Source organism: Perissodus microlepis, chromosome 9, assembly GCF_051167445.1.
Source record: "Perissodus microlepis isolate ML-2025 ecotype Zambia chromosome 9, ASM5116744v1, whole genome shotgun sequence".
NCBI lineage: Eukaryota > Metazoa > Chordata > Actinopteri > Cichliformes > Cichlidae > Perissodus > Perissodus microlepis.
This window is the reverse complement of record NC_140469.1, coordinates 29,929,229-29,953,580: the sequence shown is the minus strand read 5'-3', so window position 1 is coordinate 29,953,580 and position 24,352 is coordinate 29,929,229. Positions and strand designations below refer to the sequence as shown.

Genomic DNA, 24,352 nt, shown 5'->3' with positions numbered 1-24,352 from the left:
AGAATCACGGTGCAATGTGTGTTTGTAAGAAAGACGATGTATTGTTTTGAAATATGTGTGTTAATGTCTTCATTTAATTTAATAAAATATAGGCAGTCTGTGAAACTATCATAAAAAAACTACCATGAAAAATCACTTTTTTGTAGTTTAATTAAAAAAGGTAAATTTTTATATATTCTATTTTGATTACTTACTGTTTTTATTTTTTGTGCTTTTGGCTTATAGCTAAAGACAATCAAATAATTCTTATCTGGCTCTTACAATTGTAGTTGTGAAACTCTCATTAGTGATACAATGTACATTCAGATTACTACAGATGTGTGTCTTACAGACCATTATATAAACACAGAACAAAACACTGTGATAAACATGATTTATCACAGTGATAGTCATTCAAAACATGACTATCAAATGTGATCATGTGAAACACGAATTCCAGAAAAGTTGGGACATTCTTTGAATTTCAACAAAATGTAAACTAAAAGACTTTCAAATCACATGACCGAATATTTCCTCTATAACAGAATGTAAATGACACAACAAACCATGAAATTTTACTTTTTTTATACAATTTTATTTAATTTTTGCGCATAAAAATTTCTTAGTTTGAACATTCATGTGATTCATAATGTGATTTTCAAGTATTTTAGTTGCTCAAACTTTAAGAACGACGCATTTTTTCTGGAATTTAGGTTGCATGTTTTGGCTTGATATTATCCATACAAAAAGTTTGATTAATAGTGATTTACAATGGACTAGTTTGTTTGGATGCATTCCAGATATGCTTCATTATGCTGGGATCATTCTGTCTTTCACAGCCATAGATGAAACCAGAAGGTGAACTGTAAAAAGGATATTTTAGAAGCAACAAATTCTTCAACCACACGCTGTCCTTTAAATTCACCAGCAATGAATGCACTTGATAAATAACTGGGTTAGAATTTAGTAGTCTTGAAATCCAAGCCTTTGAGTGATATTATGATAATACAAAGATTTCATCTTCACTGTTACAAAGAGTTAAAAGAAAAAAGGGAATGCTGATAATTTAGACTTTCTGAATTCCAGAAATGTTAGTAAAGAAATTTAGCAGGAGCAAAGCAAAAGCCAACTCAAATGATAATAATCACAAAATAAACAAACTTGAATTATTCTTATCTAAATAACCTACTGTGAGCTAATAGTAATTTTGAGAGGAGAGAGGCTGAGGAGAGAATGGGTATGTAAATATTGTCTGCTGAGAAAGGTTGGATTTAAAGAGATGAGCATGATCGATCATTTCAATAACAAACACCATGTTTGAACGTAAAGGTCTCCATAAGTGCACATGGCACCAGGACACCCTAGTCGCAGGTCGATTTTGCAATCATATCCTCAGATCTGGGGCTGTATGTGCTGGACACTCATGTGAAGAGAAGTGCTGAATTGCCAACTGATCACCACCTGGTGGTGAGTTGGACATGGTGGCAGGGGAAGATGCTGGACAAACGTATAGTGAACTCATCCTGGGAACACCTGGCTGAGGCCTCATCCGCAAGATCTTCAACTCCCACCTCTGGCAGAGATTTGACAGCATTCTGAGGGAGGCTGGGAACATTGAGTCCAAATGTTTAGCACCACCATTGCTGAAGCTGCTACACTGAGTTGTAGGCTCAGTGCAACTGTAGTGACAAGCATCAAGTGGTTGGTGCTTGCCGTGATGGTAACCCTGAAATCAGGTGCTGGACACCGGAGTTAAAGGGAACCATCAGGCTATAGAAGGAGTCCTGTCGGGCTTGGTTAGCCTGTGGGACTTTAGAGGCAGCCGATAGGTACTGAGAAGCTGAGTAGAAAGACTTTCAGACTCCCTCAAGGAGATTCTGGCAAACCATTAGGCGACTGAAGAGAGGAAAGCGGTGCTCTAACTAGACTGTATATAGTGTGGGTGGAGCGCTGCTGACTGTGACTTAGGATATTGTCAGGCAGTGGAAGAAGTACTTCGAGGACCTCCCTAATCCCACTGACATGTCTTCTGTAGAGGAAGCAGAGTCTGAGGAGACGAGTCGTCCCTCACCGGGTGGGAGATCACTGGGGTGGATGAGGTTAACCCCTTAGTTCCTAAAGGCTCTGGATGTTCTAGGTCTGTCTTGGTTGGCACACCTATACAATGTTGTATGGAGCTCAGGGGTGGCACCTTTGTATCGGCACACCAGAGAGGTGGTTCCTATCTTCAAGAAGGTGGACCGGATGATATGCTCCAACTGGGTGGCTCAGCCTTCCCAGAAAAGTCAATGCCATGGTGCTATAAAGGAGAGTCCATCCATTAGTCAAACCTCAGATTCAGGAGGAATAATGCGGTTTTTGCCAGAGACACAGAACACTGGACCAGCTCTTTCTCCTCTTGAGGATACTTGAAGGTGTATAGGAATTTGTGTTTGGTGGGCATTTGACTGTGTCCCTCAGAGTGCTCTGTGGGAGGTGCTTGGTAAGTGTGCGGTACTGGCTCAATTGCTACAAGCCATTCAATCCTTATACAACCATTGTAAGAACCTGGTCCGCATTGCCAGCAGTAACTAATTCCAGTGTGTGTTCTACTGCCTTTTGCCACAGATTATATTTATAATTTTTATGGACAACACTTCTAGGCTCTCAGAATCTCATCTCTGCTTTTTGCAGATAATGTGGTTCTGTTGGCCTCATCAGGTGGTGGCCATTTGCAGCCAAGTGTGACGCGACGGGAATGGGAATCAGCATCTCCAAGCCATGGTCCTTTAATGGAAAGGTTCTCGGTCACAAACAAGTTGCTTCCCCAAGTGGAGGAGTTTAAGTATGTTGGGGCCTTGTTCATGAGTGAAGGGAGAGATGAGCAGTGACTGTGGCTGCAGTAATGCTGATGGTGTATTGGTCAGTCGTATTGAAGAGAGAGCTGAGCAAAAAAGCAAAGCTCTAAGCTTACCAGTCAATTTACCCTCATCTATGGTCATGAGCTTTGGGTAGTAACTGAAAGAACAAGACTGCAAATACAAGTGGCAGAAATGAACTTTCTCCAAAGGGTGGCAGGTGTCTAACTTAGAGATAGGTTGAAGAGTTCGGCCGTCCATGAATGGCTCAGAGTCGAGCCGCTACTCCTCCACATTGTAAGGAACCAGTTGGGGTGGTTCCGGCATCTGACAAGGATGCCTCCTGGGTGAGGTATTGTAGGCATTTCCCATTATATGTTACAATGGGTAGGACTAGACATCACCTCAGATGTAATGTTGAAGAAAAAGAGGGGGGAGAAATGGTGACCAGGTACAAAAGTTTCATGCAGAAGAGATAAGCTGCATTTTCTTCTTTTTTCTATGTTTTACTTTAACATGATTTATCAGCAGCTCCATCACACAAATATTGATTTCAACATGATTTTTTTCACTCAGTTACATAATGTAGGAATGTGTTGATCAAAAATATATTTTGATAAATATTTATATTTTTAACGAAGAATTAAAAATGATTTAGTATTAGCAAAAGCACACATAAATAAACTCTTCTTCTGTATCACTTTACCCATGGAAAGACTAGTTATTATTTCCTTTTACCCTCAAACAATGTCCAAAAGGTAAAACAGAAATCCAAAACTGGAGGAACCAGTTTGAACCCACACCTCTGTCACTGTCAAATGCCAGAGGCATGCCAGCTGTAAAGCTATAAAAGCACTGTGTTGAACAGAGGCTTTAACATTCATCTCTCTCACCTGCGCAGTGACAACAGTGAAGTTAAGATGGCTTCATTTCCACTATGTAAGATTTATAGTTAATCTTCATCAAATAAAAGTAGTGAATTGTGTTTGAGGTCCTGTGAAGTGAATTGTGAATTGTGTTTCAGGTCCTGATTTGAGCATTGTGATGATTGGGAAAACTGGTGTGGGTAAGAGCGCTGTTGGAAACACCATCCTGGGAAAAACAAATTTCAGCTCTTGTCCCTTACTGGGGTCAGTGACCGAGGTCTGTGAAAAAGGTGTGGCACAGTTGGGTAACAGGTCAGTTAGTGTTGTAGACACACCAGGGATCATGGACGTTGCGAATTCAGATGAGTTCATCAAAAAAGAAATCAAGAAATGTGTTGAAGACTCCTCTCCCGGTCCTCATGTGTTCCTGTTGGTCTTCCAAGTGGGTCGATTCACTAAGGAGGAGAAAAACTCAGTGAAAGCCCTGCAGGAGCTGTTTGGCCCAGAGGTAAACCAGCACATGATTGTGCTGTTCACCCGTGGCGGCGATCTTGAAGACATGACCATAGAGGAGTATGTAAATGAAGCTGATCTTGGACTTCAGCACATCATTGAAAGCTGTGGAAACAGGTTCCACGTCTTTGACAACACCAGCAGTGACAGAAAGCAGGTGGAGCAGCTGGTCAAGAAGATTGATGACATGGTGGCAGCAAATGGAGGCATACGCTACACAAACGCCATGTATAGACAGGTGGAGGAAGCACACAGTAAGGGATTGGCCGTGGATGAGTGTAAATTCACCGAGTCGCTGTTTCAGCGTATCAAAATGTTTCGTACTGTTCTTCATGGAGATTAAATTTTTGTAATAAATAGTGATGAATCTAGTCTAAACAGGACAGTTTCTGTACCCATTTGTAAATAATGAAGTCTAGTCTGACACAGACTTACAGTGTAGACAGCTGTCTACATTATTTAACTTTAACTTTTGGTATTCAAGAGGAAAGCATTATAAAGTGAAATAATAATCATAGTACGAGCTTTTCTCTACTGCATCTGCTCCAATTTGTAGTGAGTTTGCAACCCTGATGGTTTGGTGTTAAATTTATTTTAAATAGTGTGTTTTATGCATATTTTCAGTCAATGACTTGTTTTTAAATGATGGCATGAAGTTTGAAATGTATTTTCTTTTCTTTGTCATTTTTGTCGGAAAATATTGTGAAAAGCATTTAATTTTGTCAATGATTGTTTATTGTTGCTTCAGTGTAATTATTTTAAATGTTATATCTCAATAAATAATTTCAATGCATCGCTGTCATCATTTCTTTCTAATTCTAAAACACTGCTTTCTACAACCAACTCTCCGGCTCAAATGCTTAATTTTAATTAAAGCTGAGATTCTCCCATGTGTAACTGAGAGAATATGAAATAACTGATATTGACAGGTTTATAGTTATATATCAGTCTCCATAATGCTCACTCTCTTCATCTCCTGCTTAATCATTCTGATTCAGCTGGTTGACATCATATTAGTTACTTTTTTTTGTGACTGTTCAATTTAGGTTGCATATTACCCACAGTTTTTTAATGGATCATCTTGAACCTTCAGAACGATATGCCAGGGCTTAGAGGACATGAATATAGTAGAGTAGTGCTTACACAACATACCTCATTTGATCATTCACGAACATTGTTTTTTGTACATCTTAGCACTTTTAGCTAACATTCACATCCCAAAGACCACATCAGGAGTTCATCAAAGTCCAGTATATTGCTCAAGCAAAAATGTGCATGTAGACTGGAAAGGCCAGGTATTGAGCATCCAACCACTGGATGAGGTAGACCTGCACTACTTCCTGAGCCACCTCCTCACAGAGCAGACAGGTCTAGCCCGGATCTGGTGTCAAGCCAGCATTGCTGGCTGACTTCTGGCATGGTAAGTGGTATGTCATCCAGATATGGGCCAGGACTGGTGTAGATGGCACTGTTTATGTGATGGCATGCCGCATCTGGCCCAATTGTGGTTTGGTGTATGTGGCCCAGGCTCATAGAAAACAGGTCTGGCCCGGATCCGGCTTCAAACTGACACTTCTGACTGACTGGTGTCATGGCAGGGTGTATGTCAACCAGATGTGGGCCAGGTCTGGCAGTGATGGCACTATTTATGTTCCTATTTTCATTTTTTTAGTTAGAAGATCCAAATGCCATGTTGCAACACTATACTGCTATGGTAGCTAATGTTTCAAATGCAGATTTGACAGGTTTGTGAGTGTACACTTTATCCAAAAGCTAGTGAGGGTTTACTCATGTTTAGCATTCGGTACCTGTAGCTCAGAGGGTAGAGCAGGTCACATACTGATCAGAAGGTTAGTGGTTCAATCCCTAGCTCTTCCAGTCTGCATGTCAAGAGTGTGAATGTGCATGAATGTAGTTAGGAGGCACTCAGTCAAGAGAAAGTGTGTAACTAGGTGAATGTGGCATGTTGTATAGAGCACTCAAAATAATTCAGTCCACTGTCTGAACAGACTTTCAGCATGTTACATTTGCACTATTAAGTTTCAGCACATGTTGTTATTACATGGCTTGATTAAGGTACACATCAGGCTGACATCTGGGACCAGAGCTGAAACTATTCTGGGCCAGCAGTGTGTCTGCAACTGGCCTTGTGCTGGCCCATGTATGGCCCATCTCTGCCAAACCTGATCTGGGCCACCAAAGGGCCGTCATTCTTTGCGGTATGTAGGCCATGTATAATCACATTATGGGCCAGATCCGGGCCATACCAATTTTGCTATGTGGGTCGCAACTCTCATTGTGATGAAAGCTCTACACCACCATGCCGGCTACACTTGGTGATAACCCTAGAGTGTGTATTTATCAAAATGCACTTCCCAAGGCTTAATGCAGACAAGGATCGTGACACTCTTTAATGCAGCACAAATAATATGTGTATGCACGTGGTTCTAAAATTCAAAAATAATACAAGATTGTCACTAATAATTCAGTCACAACAAATCAAGATGCCGCAGCATGAGCCCTTTATCTGTCAACCTAGCGGCTATTGGCAGGATACCGCTTGGCTGTTGTGCAATGTATCAGGATATCATGTCACAACATCCTCCTCACAATAATACAGGACGCATTAAAGTTGGAAAGAAACTGAAAATGTGTTCACAGCCTGCACGCCTGAATGAATAGTTGCAACATTACGACTTATATTTCTCTGGACACACACAAAGTGAGACAAGAAGAAAGCAACTATGAATCTGATAAAATCCTGAACCGAGAAACTAGCAGCAAGGCTAAACTGGTTGTAACTGGGCCAACTGCATAGTCCGTGGCTGCTTCATTGTCAGCAGGCTGGCAAATAACACATCTACACTAATAATCAAATTAAGTAAAAATGCCTGATGAAAGTTTAACAGCGAACTCGCCTGAGTAAGACCTATGGTGATCTTCTAACACCTGACAGAGCACTACAATCTTCTAGTAATAAAATTCATCATTAGAGTTCACAGCTTTTTATAAAGGATGTTGTTGTGGGACTTTAACAAATATGACAGAAAGTTGTAAACTGATGTGGAAAAACCTGTAACACCTGCTGGATTCCACCCAAAATGTTTTCACTGACACTTGAGAAGCACAAACATTCAGGAAGGTTTGTTGTAAGGAAGTAATTTTCTTAAAGAAATGCCATGAGGACAAGTTCCTTGTAGACATTTTAATCAGCAAAATGGCCACTGACAGTTAAGTAAGAGGGTAACCAGCTGTTCTCCATTTTATCCACCTGACATGTCATCCATAATTAATTGACCTTTGTTTGAGTTGTGTCATTTATACTCACCCCGGGGGATTGTTGTTATCGCAGGTCAAATGTGGCCAACTGAAAGCTGCAGATGTGGACCACATTTGGGCCTGTTAGTCATTTGGGAACAGCTGGATCAGGTGATGTCAGAATAGTGTATTGGGAGGAACTGATGTTGCATTAAACAAACTCAAGAGGGACTTGCAAACCAAACATTTATTCAAAGGAAAACGTTAAATATTTAACACTCTGTTAATGTGTCTAATAAGATGATGGAGGAATGTTATAAACCAGTAGGATAACTGCAAAGCAAAAGGGAATAGGACCAGACGATTAACTGTTTTGTTTTTTCTTTTAATCACTCAGATGATTTGGGTGCTTTAACCTTCCTCTTGTGTTAGCTTTCTGTTATCATCTCTTATGTTAGCGGGTCGGTTTTGACCCGTGAATTAAATCAGCTATAAAATATACTAAAAACATTAAGTTATCATCCAATTTGTTTCTCATCTCTTGGTTACCTTGTTAGGCATCCATGGTTGGTTTTAATACTTTTGGCGTGGGCCTCTGGGTCTTTTTTTGTCACTATACCCCTCGATTTCAATTTAAAAAATTGTAAAATTAACCTCAAGAGAATCATATTAATAAATAAAAGGTTTCTGTGTTACCTGACTATTACTGAGGGGTATAGGACACATCTCTTAAGTAAATCTGTTTTATTGATTTTTTTCATTTTAAGATTAATAACTAAAATGACATCTATGGTGTTACGGGTCAATTTCGACCCATATACATTTACATCAAGAAAAGACAAAAAAATGTTTCTTTTTCAGCAGTAGACCTTTAAATATAAACTGAAAAAAAGAAAAAGTCCACTCCTCCTTTCTTTTGGTTATAGTCGTGGGTAATTGTGGGCTTTTTATCACTTCCCAATGATACAGCTTCACCTTTGTGAAGTTTCCTTTGTGAAGTTCTTGTCCGAGGTCATATCTGGTAAAAAATAAAATAAAATAAAATATCACAGCTGATATTGTGATCCTGCAGTCCAGTGGTCATATGGAGGACCACACATTTTCATTGTTTCTTCTCAGGGGTGCCACTCACAGCTTTGACTGTGAAAATCTGTACATTCCAGGCATAGTTGGTTTTTGCATCACAGGCTTCCCAGATTTTTCTGCCGTATTTCCCTGGCTTACTGGGTACATATTGCCGGAAGGGGCATTTTCCTCGAAAAGTGGACAAGACGTTCATCCACTGTCACCTCTGGCCCTGGGATGAACATCAGTGGAAGAAGCTGCACCCATCTCTCCCAGACATCCCTGATGGGAGCAAGCTTGTCAGACCTCGGTCTGGTCTCTCTGTTGTCAAATCTGAGGACTCTTGAATCAAAATGATATCAAATGTGTGAAGTGACATCATTGCCCGGAAAATGTTTCTGCCTGTCGATGCATCCCATAGACTATCAGTGGCCTCATTGCAGCGTCTGTACACTCCAGCAAGAAGAAGAACACCAATGAAAGCATCCAGGTATTCCTCATCATGTCACCATGGACTTTTTTTCCTTCAAGGTTTATCATAGTAATGATGATTCTTTCTAGTGACAATGGCATAAATAGCTCAAAACATCTCTTGATGACTTTGGTCAGAGCAAACCTTGTGATTCCAGGGGTCATTTTGATGACATTTGCAGCAGCTGCCCTGCCATGTACATCATGAGGTACTGAGCTCCAAAAGATCTTACCATTTTTGGACTTGAATCTTTCAGCAGGTGTAGCTTCAGCACCAGCGACCTCCACCTCTGATCAGATGTGTCTGTGTCTTCTGGATGATAGTCCACATTGTCTTCCTCCTTAGAAACCTGCCCATCTGAATCGCTGCTCTGTGTCCTCTCCTTCATTTTCTCCAAAAATATGATCCTGAACTTAGCTCACTGTGAATCTTCTTCTCGGTTTTTGTATGCTGCAAATTGTAAATGTGCACTCTGGAAGTCAAATGGCCACTCAAATAGTGAATTCACCTCACAAGTCTTGACATGCCCGTGTTTATTTTGTTTTGTTTTTGTGCGGGTATACTGCAAAAAACATGCAAAATAAGAATCCCCTAAAGCTCATATGATTAGGAGAGGAGCTTGCTGTAAGTTTTTTAGCTGACAGTGCACTTATGATTTCAGTTTTGGCTTTAATTATTGCTTTATACTCATAATATTATACCTGGGTCGAAACCGACCCTAACAGCACAAAGGTCATAATTTCAACTAGGGCATTTTATAATTTAGTGAAAATATTTTTTTTTTGTTTTATTTTGTAGAAATAGAGGTTCCTGACAAAGTCAAAAAGCCTTGATACAATAAACAAATGTATGTGATCTTTTATGCATTTGAAATTTAAAATGGGTCGGTGCCGACCGTAACACGAGAGGAAGGTTAAATAAATATAAGAAAGTTGGCAGGTGTCAACATTGTGAACAGGATGTGGTGTGAGATTATTTGTGTCCCAGTTCATCAGAAAAAGTGTCATGGTCCCTCCGTTCTCCCTGGTCTGACCTCAATTTCTGTCTTGCTCTCTTCTCAAAGTTCTTCTTGCTGTGTGTGTGTGTGTGTGTGTGTGTGTGTGTGTGTGTGTGTGTGTGTGTGTGTGTGTGTGTGTGTGTGTGTGTGTGTGTGTGTGTGAATCTTTCCGGCCTATTGCTTCGCTAAAAGGCAGATCACATGATGCCCCGTTTAACAGCTCATTTGGAAGTATTGACAACTGCTGGTCATGTGATGTGTAGCAGCCCTGCTGTGATAATACACATGAGCGCCATACCAATGCATATGTAAATGTAATGATGTATCAATTGCACAATGCCCATATGACATCCTGTACACTTTATCTATGTATCTATACCTCTAGCTAGTGATGTTATGTCTGACACTGAAGGCCACAAAACCTCAACACAGGAAGTCTGGTTCGGCTCTTTGTAGAAGACATCTTGACCCCTGATTCTATGAGTTTTATCCAATAGATAATGCAGGGATCTGGAGCTGATGTAGGTGAGGCGACTCACCCAGCCTGACTGCCCTGATGTGATGAAACCTGACTAGTCTTGCAGGTCAAATCTTGTCAGTCACATCTGTCATTTCAGCTCCACTCTTGATGGTGTCACTTGTTAACCAGGGATGGTTTTATAAGCCGGGAGTGCAGACTCCAATGGAAGAAACTGCTTGGAAAGGCTAGAGAAACCAATTAGAGAAATTTGGACTAATAAAGATTAATACTCAGATTTATACCTTTATTGTTTCACAAAGGGTTAACGAGTGAATGTCCACAGTTTACACTTTATTATCAGATTTTGTTAAAGCAGTTTGGCAGGAACAAAGCAAAAAGTAAAATAAGAACAATCAAATCACATCAATTCTACTCATTTAATGAACCCATCCTAACCTAATGCTGATTGTGTTCTTATCTTTGGGGGGAGAGAGGTTGGTGGTGACATAAACACTTACAGCACTGAAAATGTGTTCCACATCTGTGCTCTGTGCTAATGGAAATAATCAGGAAAGCAGGCTTCCTTGATAGATCTCGCATTTACTTATATTTATAATCCACAGGAAAAATCTGAAGTCTCAAGGAGCTGCAAGCCACCTGGGAAATAATGGAAGTCCAAAGCTTTCTCAGAGTTATAATTCAACACTGTGATGATAATGACAATGATGAGCAGAAACAGAGCCAAACTCAAGTCAACAATGATGCCTTTCTTTCAGAAGCACCAGATTAATGCAACCACATACTATCATATCATATGTTGCACTATACAAACGTACTGTCCTCACAGTTTTGGTCACTTACACATGTCACTGGAAAATGCATGAAATCTATCAGAACTTGCTAATAGGACCACAATTAGTAAATTTTCCATTGTTTGGAAGATTGACTTTATCACCATGTTGTCTTCCTTCAACCCTCTGGCAGTTACCCTTAACAAACACGAGACTTCACAACAAACCAACATAACTACAGCACAAAATACAGATTTAACAATTTAATCATTTTATATTATGTCTGAAAAATAAACAGTTTGTGTTTTACTGTGTTACTACCAAAGAGTCACGCTGAACATGGATGAAGTGTTAAGAAAACTATAAATATCTTCAAAAGCATCAGGCTTATTCTGAATATCTTTTAAAATGGGAGTTTTTTCCTTCTCCTGTTTCATTTCCTCCATCTCTAGCTAATCATGGCAGGTGGCTGCCTCTCCCAGAGACTAGTTCAGCTGGTGGTTTCTCCCTAATAAAATTAAGGTTTTCCTTCCTACTTCCTAACAAGTACTAACTCACAGGGATCGTCTAATTATTGAGGTTTCTCTATCATTTTAGGGAATTTACCTTACAATTTAAAGACAACTCTTGTCATTTGGTGCTATATAAATAAAATTGATTTGAATTATACATGCCTGCACTCAAGAGGACACCTACACAATATAATATGTGTGAAAATGTAAAGCTAAAAGAAATCCATAGCTCTAAAGAGATCCATATGAGATCTCTGTAATTATACTTTTTAAATTGCATGGTTCTTTGGTATAGAAACATTTACATATTCATCAATTCATCAATTCTCCAAAAAAGCCAATAATTTTACCCGGAATTATGGAAAACGTCATAGTTCTTTGTCTATGAACAGCTAAACTTAAACATGTTACGTTCATCTTCACCTCACAAAACATCCACAAATGCATGAGCCAGGAAAAATAAAGAGAAAATGGAAAAAAGGGTCGAAACAACTCATTATGTTAAACTGTTTTCCATCATTCGTTATATCAATGAAAACCAGATGAAATCTGAAGTGAAGTGTGATTTACTGTCTGCTCAAATGCAGCAACATTTACATGGATGCTTCAGACCAACCCAAGATGTTCACAGAGTAAGAGGTCAAGCTCACTAAGAAACTCAATCATCTGTGAACTGGCAGCTTCACCTTTCTTCCTCACAGTGTCGATAACACAACGAGCTCTGTTGCTTCTGTTTTGCATGGCGTCTGCTTCCTCCCTCTCAGCATCAGTTATCACCTTTTTCTCCAGCAGTCTGTCCAGCAGGCTGTTGAGAACAGGTGGTGATATCCCATCGATGAAGCAGCTCCGTACATTTAACAGCCTCTCATTGGGAGAGAGATTCAAAGGCATTTGCCCACAGAACGATTTTACTCTAGAAGGCAAAAGATAAACTTGTCTTTGCCACATGCTGGTGGAACTGATGCTGTCTCTAATAAATAACTGAATATTGTTCATGTTTCTTTCCAAAATCACCTGGAAGGATGGGAAGTAGTTGTCATAGGACTCTTCATCAAATTCAGCCTCTATTGGCTGAACTAGAACTGAGTCATCTTCAGGAACAGCGGACAGAGTGTAAACCTGCTTTGGATGCAGTTTACAGTGAGGAGATGTCTCTATGTACCTCTCATCTCCAACTAGTTTCTTCCTGGTATGCAGCACATCTCTCAGAGCAACATTTTTAGGCAACAACAGCACACTGAGGAAGGATGTGAGATCAGGATCAACTGGAGGTTTGTAGAAGAGCAGAACCAAAGCTCGGACTGGGTCACCGGGAGAGTTTTCATCCCTGACATTACCGTAACCAGAAAACCCTGTGATGTTTATAACAACATGAGTTTCTGTTATCTGGTGAGGGGTAATAAACTCGATGCCAACATCATTCACATGAGCGACCTGCAAGAACTGACCTCCACCTGTGGAGATGAGCTCACAGTGTGGGAGATGAAGCTGACACACAGACTGCTGCTGACATTTGATGTCAAACAGGGGTCCTGCAGGCTTCTTGTGGTGTTGGGCCAGCAGCCTCCTGTTCCAAGGGACAGTCCTGTAAACCACGTCTCCTTCTGCCTTCATGACAAACACCAGGCCGGTCACACTGCACTGGTACAGGCCTGGACAGGAGCACTGGAACAGGTAGGTTTCATGATCAGAGTCATCAGCAGCGATGGCAGGTGAAAACTCCTTTAACTTCATGTCAGGTGAGCTTGCTGCTTGTGTTGAGTTGTTCTTTGGTATTTTGTTCAGTGAAGGAACGCTGTAGCAATCTGTGGAGGAGAGCTGGAGATCAGAATTATATGGCAGAGTTGTGGTACGTAGGATGTCTTCAGTTATGACGGGTGGATCTGCTTTTCCTGGTTTGTCTTCTGTCCATGAAACTCTGCTTGTATCTTCTTCTAGTATTTCTTCTTGGCTGCATTCAGCTGAACAAGCAACAGTTGGGATATTGGACTGGGAGCAAGAAGGAAATGTGGAAAAATCATATCTTTTACTGCCATTAGTGCACAAAGCAGAGTCCTGTAAGGTGGAGAAGCTGTGAGACAGCAGTAAAGTAGTACTGTATTGCTGCATCTTTATGCTGCCTGGTTTCATCCAGGTGAATTGTGAGGAAATCCTTTTAAGGCAACGAAAATCAGGGGACGAAAAAGTAGTGGAGGTGGAGTCGCCTTTAACTGATGCAGAAGACAAAAACAAGTGTGTGTAAAGATGCCTAACAGGAGGAACAGATGAAAAGGTAGTGGAGGTGGAGTCTGGAGTCTTTAGCTCTGGTAACTGTAGTTGATTTAGAACAATTCTGTCATTCGTGGAACAAGCAGAGTCCTGTGAGGTGCAGAGACTGTGACACAACAACGGTAAAGGTTTCCTGTCTTGTTCCACAGTTGTGCTGCTGGGTTTTGCTGAGGTTGACTGTGGGGGGAAAGGATCAAACTTTGGAAGAGTACAGAGTGAAGAGTTAATGAAGGTGGAAGCTGGAGTTTGTTCAGTTTTACGTGATGATAAAACCGGTGCATTGTGCCGCCTTGACATACAAAAGTTTGGATTATGAATTGAATTGATTATGGTTGGTATATTTAGCTTGAGAAACTGTCTGTAAAAGGTAGAGATAGCGGTGAAAAGCTGGAGCACTCTAACAGTAGATGTGTCAGAGGTCTCATTTCTCTCATTTTCTGTTTCTTTTTGGCTTTTTAGATCCATCTCTGTCCTTTGGTGAGTCTGAGCTTTCTTTGAATGCATTTCTTGTCTTGTTTCCGTGTTTCATCTTTAACTGTAATACTGCTTTTTCTTCATTGCTTGATTTGCACGTCAGTGGTCTCCATCAGCTGAGACTGGAAATCAAGAAACAATTGTCATCAGTGATCAGTAGATGCATTATCGCTTGATATCTGATTTCAAATAACACAAGGTTTAAATTTTTAAAAAGACATTGTTTTCAAATTTTACCTTGAGTAAGTTTTGTGCGTTTTTAAATGTCATAATTTTATTGCACAGTTCTTTTGACTGTGATGATGCTTCTGTCTTTTCCACGCACTTTCAAAAAACAGCTATGCTTTATGGTTTAAAAGGTCCAAGTAACATTTTTTTATCATGCATTAGAATAAATGACATGATACTGTATACTTTAATTAAATTTTTTATTTTTTTTTATTTTTATTCTTCCTTCTCTATGCAAATCCAGATGTTAAAGCCATCATGTTTCTGGATAGTGCTGCCCCTTAATAATCCTCTTCATTCTTATTCCTCTCATTCTCATTTTCTTCATTCATCGGCTTCTCAGGTTTCTCTCTGTCTTCTCAACACACTCTCTTCACTTGTTAGTTCCTTTGTTAACCGAACCTCCCTGAGTCGATCTCTCCCTCCTCTCAGAAGGCTGGTATCTTTCTACTGCCTAACTTACGTTTTCTTTCTGCTTTGGTTTTCGGATGTCTTGTAGTTTTTTTTAATTTCATTTACATGTGGGTTATAGGTTAGAACTTTTGTCCTCTTTCTTCTCAATTTTATACTTTATACTCAATGTGTGAATCCAGTATCATTCATATATTAATAAAATTACTTTTTTGTGTTTTTATGCATGAATCTACAAGTTTCTGTTTTTCTGCAGGTATTTCTAAAAGCGAGCATTAAGTCTTGTAACACTCGGACATTCAGGGTGATGACTCAGAGAAGTCTTACAGCCCGCACCCAAAGCTTCACTGCACTCAAACCTTTGAGCCAGCTGTTGCAGCAAACACCGCAGTGATGGCCGCAACACCCGCCCAGCATATCTTGCCCCACTTGTTCTCTTTCAGCGGGCAGCTCGCAGTAAGAGCGCACTATTGTGCTCGCAGTTGTTTTGCAAAACTTCAAAGAAAGCGAGCGCTGAGAAGAAGTAGTGGATTGTGTGCAATGAATTAAAGAAATGAATAGCGTGACGAAAGTGTGCTTGTAGTCGACCCGCAAGTGAATATGAGGGTAGCACTTCTACACGTATCTACAAAAATGCTGCTTTTTAGGGAACGGATTAGCGGCATTTCAATTTTCTTCAGTTGGGAAAATTAATTTGACATACGAATAATTTGAGTTATGAGCTCCGTCACGGAACGATTTAAACTCATAAGTCAAGGCACCACAACACAATGCAAACGCTTTGCAGGGATGTTACCCAAGACTGAGACGCCTCCATCAACTATGAGTTCTTTCTTAGCCTCCTTAATCTGTCCCTATAATACCACCCATATTAAAATAATCAGAAATGCTGAAACTAATAAATATTAAACGAATAATAAATGAAAATAAACTCACCAACTGAAACTAGACTGAAAATAAAACTTTAGTAATAACAAAAATATGCAAAGCTCAATTATGTCCTTCTCCAGTGTGACGTTCAGACTTCAACTTATTATGTTTTTAAAGTGAATTACTGACTAAGTTTGATTGACCACAACATGGATAATGCAGATTACTTCTGAAAGTCGGCACTGATACCTTTTCTCTTCATTATAAACTCCTGTCTGTCATCAGTATCGTCTTGCATACGGAAAGTGTCTGTAACTTCCTTATTGCCATTAAAACATTGTCATTAAAACAGGAAGCTGTCAGTAACTTCCTGTTGTACTGTCAGTGTCAGCGATGCCAATGATACGCACTTCTGGAGAAACGAGCAGACAGCTCACTTGTTAAGTTAAAAGAATTCACAGGTGCCAAACATTTTGTCAGTCTAATAATTTAACCACTTTGTGGTTAAATTTAGCGCTCGTCTTATTTAGTACCCTAACAACACAAATACTAACACAAACAGGAAATACTCCTGTGCTGTTTTTTCTAGTACTGAATACCACCTGAGCCCGTCATCTTTCTCTCTGTCCTGTTCTTCCCCCTCCTCTTTTACTTTTGCTCTTATTGTAAAATACAAAGTATGAACATGTATTTAAGCTGAACTTGTGTTTTAATCCTGCAGCTTCAGCTGCAATCAACCTCCTATGTTGTTCAATTCAGACATTTTAATATATTCAATTATTTTATTTTTAAATTTACTGGTTATTTTATTAAAGTATTTATTTTAATATTATTTTAATTTGACTATTGGTTACTAATATGCAAGAAAAGTAGTGTAAACTTAATTAGTAAAAACAAATATGCATCCATTTCGTTTTATTTCGATAACAACCTTAGTTCTCAAACACGAGAAGACTTAATGAGTGTTGTGGGTTTGGACTATTAAAATAAGTGTAGGGAGTTGAAGAGAGTCTGTAACCATAACTCTAGAAAAGTTATTTTGTTTTTGCATATTTAAAAGTATATTTTATTTGTAGCCCTGGTTTAGATAATATTTAATGCTGATGTACCGAAAAACTGTTTCAACACTGAATATTCGAATGTACATTCTGGCTCCTGGTGCATCAGTACAAACTTGCGAATACTCAGTCAAACACATACACGTCAGTTAATTAAGACAGCTCAGATGTATAATTATATTCAAGCATTATGCAAGGATGTAAATTATAAACAGCTTTGGGGAAGTTAAAACAGGCTGTAAAGTGTTTAGCAGACTGACATGCCTCATGGCTGCATTTCACCTTTCCTCAGACAGTCTCAGTGCTCCCGATCAGGCAGGAGTCTCATTGTCTGTTTTCATTTTTATTGGTGTAGGTGACGATCGGCTCCCGGAGTGTCTTCAAACACGCCCTCTGTTTAGGTGTGCTCACGAAACCTGACGCTACCAGAGAAATTATATCAATTATCAATGAGAGGTTTCTTATTTCAATCCACTGAGCATATATCTTTAGTCTTTTTATTTGTTTATTCATTTTTATATAAAAAGTGCATGTAGTGTATGTTCTCTAGAGGGCGGCCTTGTATCAAGACAGGATTCAGAACTTTTTTAAATCCTCATTCGTTCTCATCATTTACAACAATAAGTCTCTGATGTTCTCCAGCAGGTTTATGTTTCACATTTTTAATTTCAAAGAGATTATTATACCTTCAGGCTTGTTCTGTATTAAGAAATGAGTCTGGAGGACCAGTAGCGGTTTTAGATGCGGGCGACACGGGCGGTTGCCCGGGGCGGCATCGTGGTGGGGGGCGGCATCACGGGCATCGGCAAAAAAAAAAAAAAAATGCTCGTACTCATGCTCCCCCGACGTCATGCCAGCGTATATTGGGATGGCATAGGCACCGATCGGTTTTCTATCGCCCATTTGCTGGGAGTAAGGGCGCCCTCCGTTTGCGAGGGGCGCCTGCTGCTTGCGGCACTGGGAGGAGAGGGCGGGGCGGCGGGGGATTCTCTGACCGGCTGCATCTAATAACCAACCAAATAAAACAAAATAAAAACAAACCAACAAACACGAAAACACCAGACATCCTGATACAGACTTATAATTTGCACCGATGTTTTTTGAAATTCTGTACACGAAAAGTGAGCGCGAGAGCCCTCGGTGCGCCTGCTCGCTGCTGAAGTCAAAGTAAACTTTATTGTCATCTCCGCTACATACAGTATATAGAGAGACGAGACGACGAGGCTCCAGTTACAGCAGTGCAAGTAAACAAACAGAAGAGTAAGAAAATAAATACACACTTTAGGACCAGGGGTAAAGGATCAATAACAATTTAAAATGTATAATTTACAGTTTGATGATTTAAAGTCTCACACACAACCCGTCGAAAGGGGAGGGGCCGGCTGCTTCCTAATAGAGCACATTTCATTCATAAGGATCTAAATCCAAGCCCATTATGTATTCATAACTTGAATCCTGGGTTGTGTGAAATCCCAGAAATAAACCCTACACAAAGTGAATCTGTGAACTAAGAAAGAGCCAATCAGAAGAAAGATGTCTTTAAGCAAACGGCTTCAGCCAGAGCATGCGCTAAGGGGGGGAGGGGGGGGGATGTCCTGCAGCAACAATAAATGTGTGATATAAGAAATTGAGAGGAAATTGTCAAAGGTCATGTGTCTTTGATTTATTCAGTGTCCTACTCATTTTTTAATGAAAAAAAAATGTGTAAAAATATTATAATATCATATCACATCTGTAGGACTCTGCACAGCATGGAGGCTGCATCACATGACAAACCTGACAGGAACAAATGTTCACAATATAAAAGCAGAAAGGTCAGTGAGAGAGCAGTTACTTACAAAGGTATCACCTGTTAATAGTTTTATTATTTAATTATTGAATTTAATTGAATCTATGCAATAAACATATTGTGTTTATATCACCTAGAGATAGCTTATTTCTCTCTCTCTCTCTCTCATTTATTTTTTAAATTTCCGGTAAATGATTCACTCTCACCTGTGTTTTCACACATTTAATCTAATATTGGTATTGTTAGTCCTGGTTTAGGACTACAGCTGAAAAAACCGTGACTACATTTTCGAAGGTATGTTTTGGCGCATCAGTAAAAACCTCACTATGGAAACATCAGGTTTTACAAATCCACGATCAAGACACACGAAGCAGACGATGTCCGACCTGCTTTTCAGCTTCGCTCCTGACCTGGACAGAGCCACAGTCTCTACTTTCATTTTTACACGCGTGCGTGACAATCAGCGCCCGAAATCTCTCTGAATGTTTCCCCTTTGCACAAAAATGTTCGGCGGGGCCGACCTGTACACGTCACCAGTATCTCACCCTTTTATTGTTTTTTGCTTTTTTGTTTAATAAACTTTCAAATCTCATTTAAATCCTTTGGAAACTATTTTGCTTCTAACAAAGGAAAATGCTGCTTTCAAAAAGCATACATTAGAAGTGGGCAGAGATTTATAGTTAAAGAAAATGAAACAAACAATAATGTATAAAAACAAACGCTGAGCTGTTTGACTGCTCCGGTAATTATGTAACAACAAATGCAGTTCCTGCTTTCTTGTTTTTCACTTTTTCCAGGATTTTGATTAAATTAACCTAAATGAATCCAAAATGTCTTGGAAAGCTCAAACACACTGATGCACACACAGTCTTTCTGACTTTTATTCTAAACTGTTATTAACTGAATATTTCAGACATTTTCTGGTCCAAATGATTGGACCCAGCACTAATCTTTTTAGAGCCATGAGTTCAGTTTGCTTTTCCATTTTTCAAAGCATACAGCGTCTGTGTGCTACGGTGGCCCTGAAAGGTCAAACGGATTGCAACTTAAGAAAAACACCAGTAAATTGGTTTCTGTCACTTCTGCAGCTGTTCCTTCAGATACTTGTGTTGCCACAAACACTGCAGTTTTTTTTTAAAGTAAGCAGCATTTATTCAGTTTGTCTTTTGTGTGTTTTTGCATCATTTTTCTCATTGCTGGTTTTTTCTTAAGTTGTACTCCATTTCCATCCACTTCTCAGACCCACCATAATGTCCTCTACAGGGCAGCAAGATAGAAGCAAGAGCTCACATTTATCATGGGTCAGACCAACCACATGTCCCGTATATGATAACCAGTTTGTTTCTTTCCGTTCAGTTTACTCACAAACTCTGTATTTTATTTTCTGTCAAACTCCTGTTACGTTGCTCTTTGGTGTTTTGCTCAGTGAAGGCAGCCTGTGAGAATGAATCAGGAAGGAGGAAGCTGTGAAGGAGAGCTGGAGGTCAGAATTACATGTCAGGGTTTTGGTAGCTGCAGTCAGTCCTGACAGGAGGGATCACCTTCACTAAATCCCTGTCCAACAAAGTAGTATTGAGGCCTTATTGATTTAACTTGAGCTCCAGTCCTGAGTTTTATGTTTTATGTGGGTGGTTCAGTTTTTTCTGGGATACATTGCCATGGTAACCTATGGTCAAAATAAGAGATCCGAATAAATGCCCAGGGACCAATCGAATTTGTAAAAAATACCATCACCTGGATTAGTGAGAGGCAAGATCCCTCAGACCTCAGTGGGTGGATGGTGTCTAATGTTTTTAAGAGCATCAGAAGTTTCTGTATTCACCCAAGAAACATCAGGAAAAATATCAGTTCTTGGAAGCAACATAATACTCACAAATTTAAGTTATTGTTTATACATATCAATATAGGTGACCTTTTATTAGGTTTGGTAGACCAAGTCTGTGTGTGACTTGTGTTTTGTGTCGTACAGATAAGCATTCATCTAATGGAATCGCAGGTTAGAACAATGTTGCTTTAATACTGAGATTTCCACAGTCAGCGTTTTTGGAAGAGCAATGGTGAATGCATTTCAATCTAAAAGTACAGTAGCAAAGTTTAAGGCTATCATTTATTCAATGTTATGTGCCAACTAAGCGAACAGCAGCTGCCTGCTACTCCCTCAACAGTTGATTGTCCTGTTTATTCTGGTTCATCCTCCACGCAAACATCACAAGACGCTCATTCTCGAGTTACTTAAAGTTTTGCGGGTGACAGTCTTCTGCGTGACAATGTATACATGTGTGGTCTGTTCATCAGGGATTCCCAAAAGCTGACACTGTCCACAACACAACGGGTAAATGCCATCGCCTCAAAAAAAGAGGACGTGGTTTAAATAAGTAAAGAAATGTTCATGCCACAAATAACCACAGCATAAACACTTGTTTGTTTAAAACTCAGATGTTAATCAAAAAGAAGAAAAATCTAAATACAAATAAAAGTTTTTGTTTTTGAACGGTACATTTGAAATTATTTTTTTCCAGGGTGCAGCACTGTTTTTCTTTGAAGTCTCTCCCTCTTTCCTCCACCTTTAATCTTCTTGTGTTCTCCATTCGATCATCCAACTAAATAAATCATCAGAGAAGCAGAAAGACGTCCTGCAGGACCCTGCGTGTGCAATGCGCGTAGCTTTGAGCCCCAGAAACAATCAACAGATGCTGAAAGATGCTGATCGTATTGAGTTTCATGCAAACAACATGAGACACTCATTCTCTACTTAAAGTTTACCAGCTACACCTGTCTTATCTATGACCTATGACACCTTTCTCTGTAAGATCTTTAACAAAGTCTTAATAATAAAGTCCTTCAAAAAAAAGTTTCAGTTTTTAATGAGCAATTATAGAGAAGCTATATCAGATTCCCTTATGAGAGAAATGTGTAATATAACATGTAATATAAATGCTGCCTTCATCGGTCCATTACAGGGACATTATTGTAGATTATTTGAGTGCTTGGACTCGTGGGAGAACCCCAAGTTCGATTCCAGCTGCTGGAATCACTCGGCTGTAGTAGCTGTAGTAGATTTTCTGAGCAGACAGACTGCGATCAGATGACCTGCTGTGGATGGTTCTAAGGTTTACTGCTTTTTGTGGATTTAGCCATCATATTGTATAAGCACGCTAGAGATGCTTTCGAACCCCTGGTCATTGTCTAAACACCATGAGCTGAAAATCACATTTTAAAATCTCTGCACTTATTGGCAGTTATTTAGTTTTGCACACTTAATCACTGTGGTAGGCTGCCACTTATGAAACCCCTAAATGACATCACAGTCGACTGGGAAAGAGGAAGGAGTCACACGACAGATTGGAATAAAAAGACATGACAACCTGTCTAAAAGATTCAGTTATAAGAAAACGACGGACAAGTTACTGGGTAAGTGAGATCTCTTTTTTTCTGTCTTTAATGCATGTAGGTTTATGTAAAACTAGAAAAGTTTACATAGTTTATCCAGTTTATTCTGATGTCAGTTTTCATAAGAAAAGGTCAAATTAGAAATGCAATACAGCACTGCTAGTCCCCAGCCTAGATAGAAAACAGACCTATTAATTGCACTTGTGTGAATACTATGCACTTAATTTTTGCTGAAAGTGTTTAACTTGTAATAATCTTGTGATTATTAGTATTATTATTCGCCAAATTCCTTTATTTAAAAAAGTTACATATGCTGAGAACAAACTAGCAGCACAGAGAGTTTTTAATTTCTGTCATGATCTCTTTTAAAACAAATCTGAGATCACAGTGTTTTAAAATGTTTTATAAGAGTTGAGAGTGAAAAGTGTTGTAATGAAGAGTTTATTTGAAATGTTTCACAGATGCAAACAAGACAGGATGAAACGCAAACAGAAACATCCGCACTGCTTTGATGCAGGAGACGCACCACTGAAGAAAAAGAAAAAGCTTAATGGACAGACTTCTGTACCAATAAACACACAATCTAACAGTCAGAGTGTTAATGGGAAGGAAAGCCTAGAAGAAATCAAACATACTGGTGCTATTACATATAATGCAATGATCCAGAACAAAGATCAGTCACTGACCACAACACAACGAAGGACGGATTTAACACAAGCAACCTGTTCACCTGACATGAAGCCAAAAAGAAGCTTTGAAGAGTTTACACCTATCATCACTGCTGATGAGTCTGATGATGAAACCTACCTGTTCCAGTGCTCCAGTGCAGGCCTGTACCAGTGCAGTGTGACCGGCCTGGTGTTTGTCATGAAGGCAGAAGGAGACGTGGTTTACAGGACTGTCCCTTGGAACAGGAGGCTGCTGGCCCAACACCACAAGAAGCCTGCAGGACCCCTGTTTGACATCAAATGTCAGCAGCAGTCTGTGTGTCAGCTTCATCTCCCACACTGTGAGTTCATCTCCACAGGTGGAGGTCAGTTCTTGAAGGTCGCTCATGTGAATGATGAGAGCATTGAGTTCATCCCCCCTCATCAGATAACAGAAACTCATGTTGTTATAAACATCACAGGGTTTTCTGGTTTTGGTAATGTGAAGGATGAAGACTCTCCTCCTGACCCAGTCCAAGCGATGGTTCTGCTCTTCTACAAACCTCCAGAAGAACTTAATCTCAGATCCTTCCTCAACGTATTGTTGTTGCCAAGGAACATCGTGATCCATGATGTTAAAAACAAGAGGAGGGAATTAGTTGGTGAAGAGATGTACATAGATGTACCCTCAAAATGTATTCTGTATCCAAAACAGGTTTACACTCTGTCCACTGTTCCTGACGATGACCTGATTAACATTCAACCAAATGAGGCAGAGTTTGATGAGGAGTATCCTAACTACTCCATCACAACCTTCCAGGTGATTTTAAAAACAATCATTACAGATATTAACCTGAGTGTGACACACCAGGTTAGCTCCAGCTGTATCTGGGAAAGAGAGGTTTGTCTTTTTCCCAACAGAGTTAGATCCATGACTTGTTCTCCAAATAAGAGGCTTTTAAATGTAAGGTGCTCATTCATTGATAGGATATCAGGACCTGTTCTCAGCAGTCTGATGGACAAACTCCTGGAGAAAGGGTTGATGGTTGATGGTGACAGGGAGGAAGCAGACGCAATGCAAAGCAGGAGCGATAGAGCTCGTTTTGTTATCGACACTGTGAGAAGGAAAGGTGAAGCTGCCAGTTCACAGATGATTGAGTTTCTGTGTGAGCTTGACGCCTTCCTCCACAGAAATCTTTTTTTGATTTGACGCATCTGGCAAATTTTGTTATGTTTGCCTAGATCTGATATCATCTTTCAGGCTTCAGCTACAACATCAATAACCACGAGTGATCCAGTGTGGCATCACACATCATTGTGTTGGAGGTTGATTTTAGTTTAATTTGTCCAAATAGGACTAATGCAGCTTTTTTTGATCTTTAAGCAAAGTTCAATCCAGACCTTTATCTTCAGACTGAAATCTGGTTTGTACCTTGTGGTGAATCCTCTTGGGGTTTTTTGTTTCTT

General features: G+C 39.7%; 3 protein-coding genes across 3 annotated transcripts; 2 read left to right on the top strand and 1 right to left on the bottom strand.

Annotated features, from left to right (window-relative positions):
• The first annotated feature begins 3,842 nt into the window (after positions 1 to 3,842).
• LOC146380779 (GTPase IMAP family member 7-like) lies at positions 3,843 to 4,580 on the top strand. Its single transcript, XM_084940209.1, has one exon. The coding sequence runs from the start codon at positions 3,861 to 3,863 to the stop codon at positions 4,536 to 4,538; it is 678 nt and encodes a 225-aa protein (XP_084796335.1). The 5' UTR covers positions 3,843 to 3,860; the 3' UTR covers positions 4,539 to 4,580.
• Positions 4,581 to 12,105: 7,525 nt separating this feature from the next.
• Positions 12,106 to 14,596, bottom strand: LOC146380778 (uncharacterized). Its single transcript, XM_084940027.1, has one exon. The coding sequence runs from the start codon at positions 14,520 to 14,522 to the stop codon at positions 12,357 to 12,359; it is 2,166 nt and encodes a 721-aa protein (XP_084796153.1). The 5' UTR covers positions 14,523 to 14,596; the 3' UTR covers positions 12,106 to 12,356.
• Positions 14,597 to 22,715: 8,119 nt separating this feature from the next.
• On the top strand, positions 22,716 to 24,095 carry LOC146380777 (NACHT, LRR and PYD domains-containing protein 1a allele 5-like). Its single transcript, XM_084940103.1, has one exon. It carries the CDS (start codon positions 22,716 to 22,718, stop codon positions 24,093 to 24,095), a length of 1,380 nt encoding a protein of 459 aa, XP_084796229.1.
• The last annotated feature ends 257 nt before the right edge of the window (positions 24,096 to 24,352 follow it).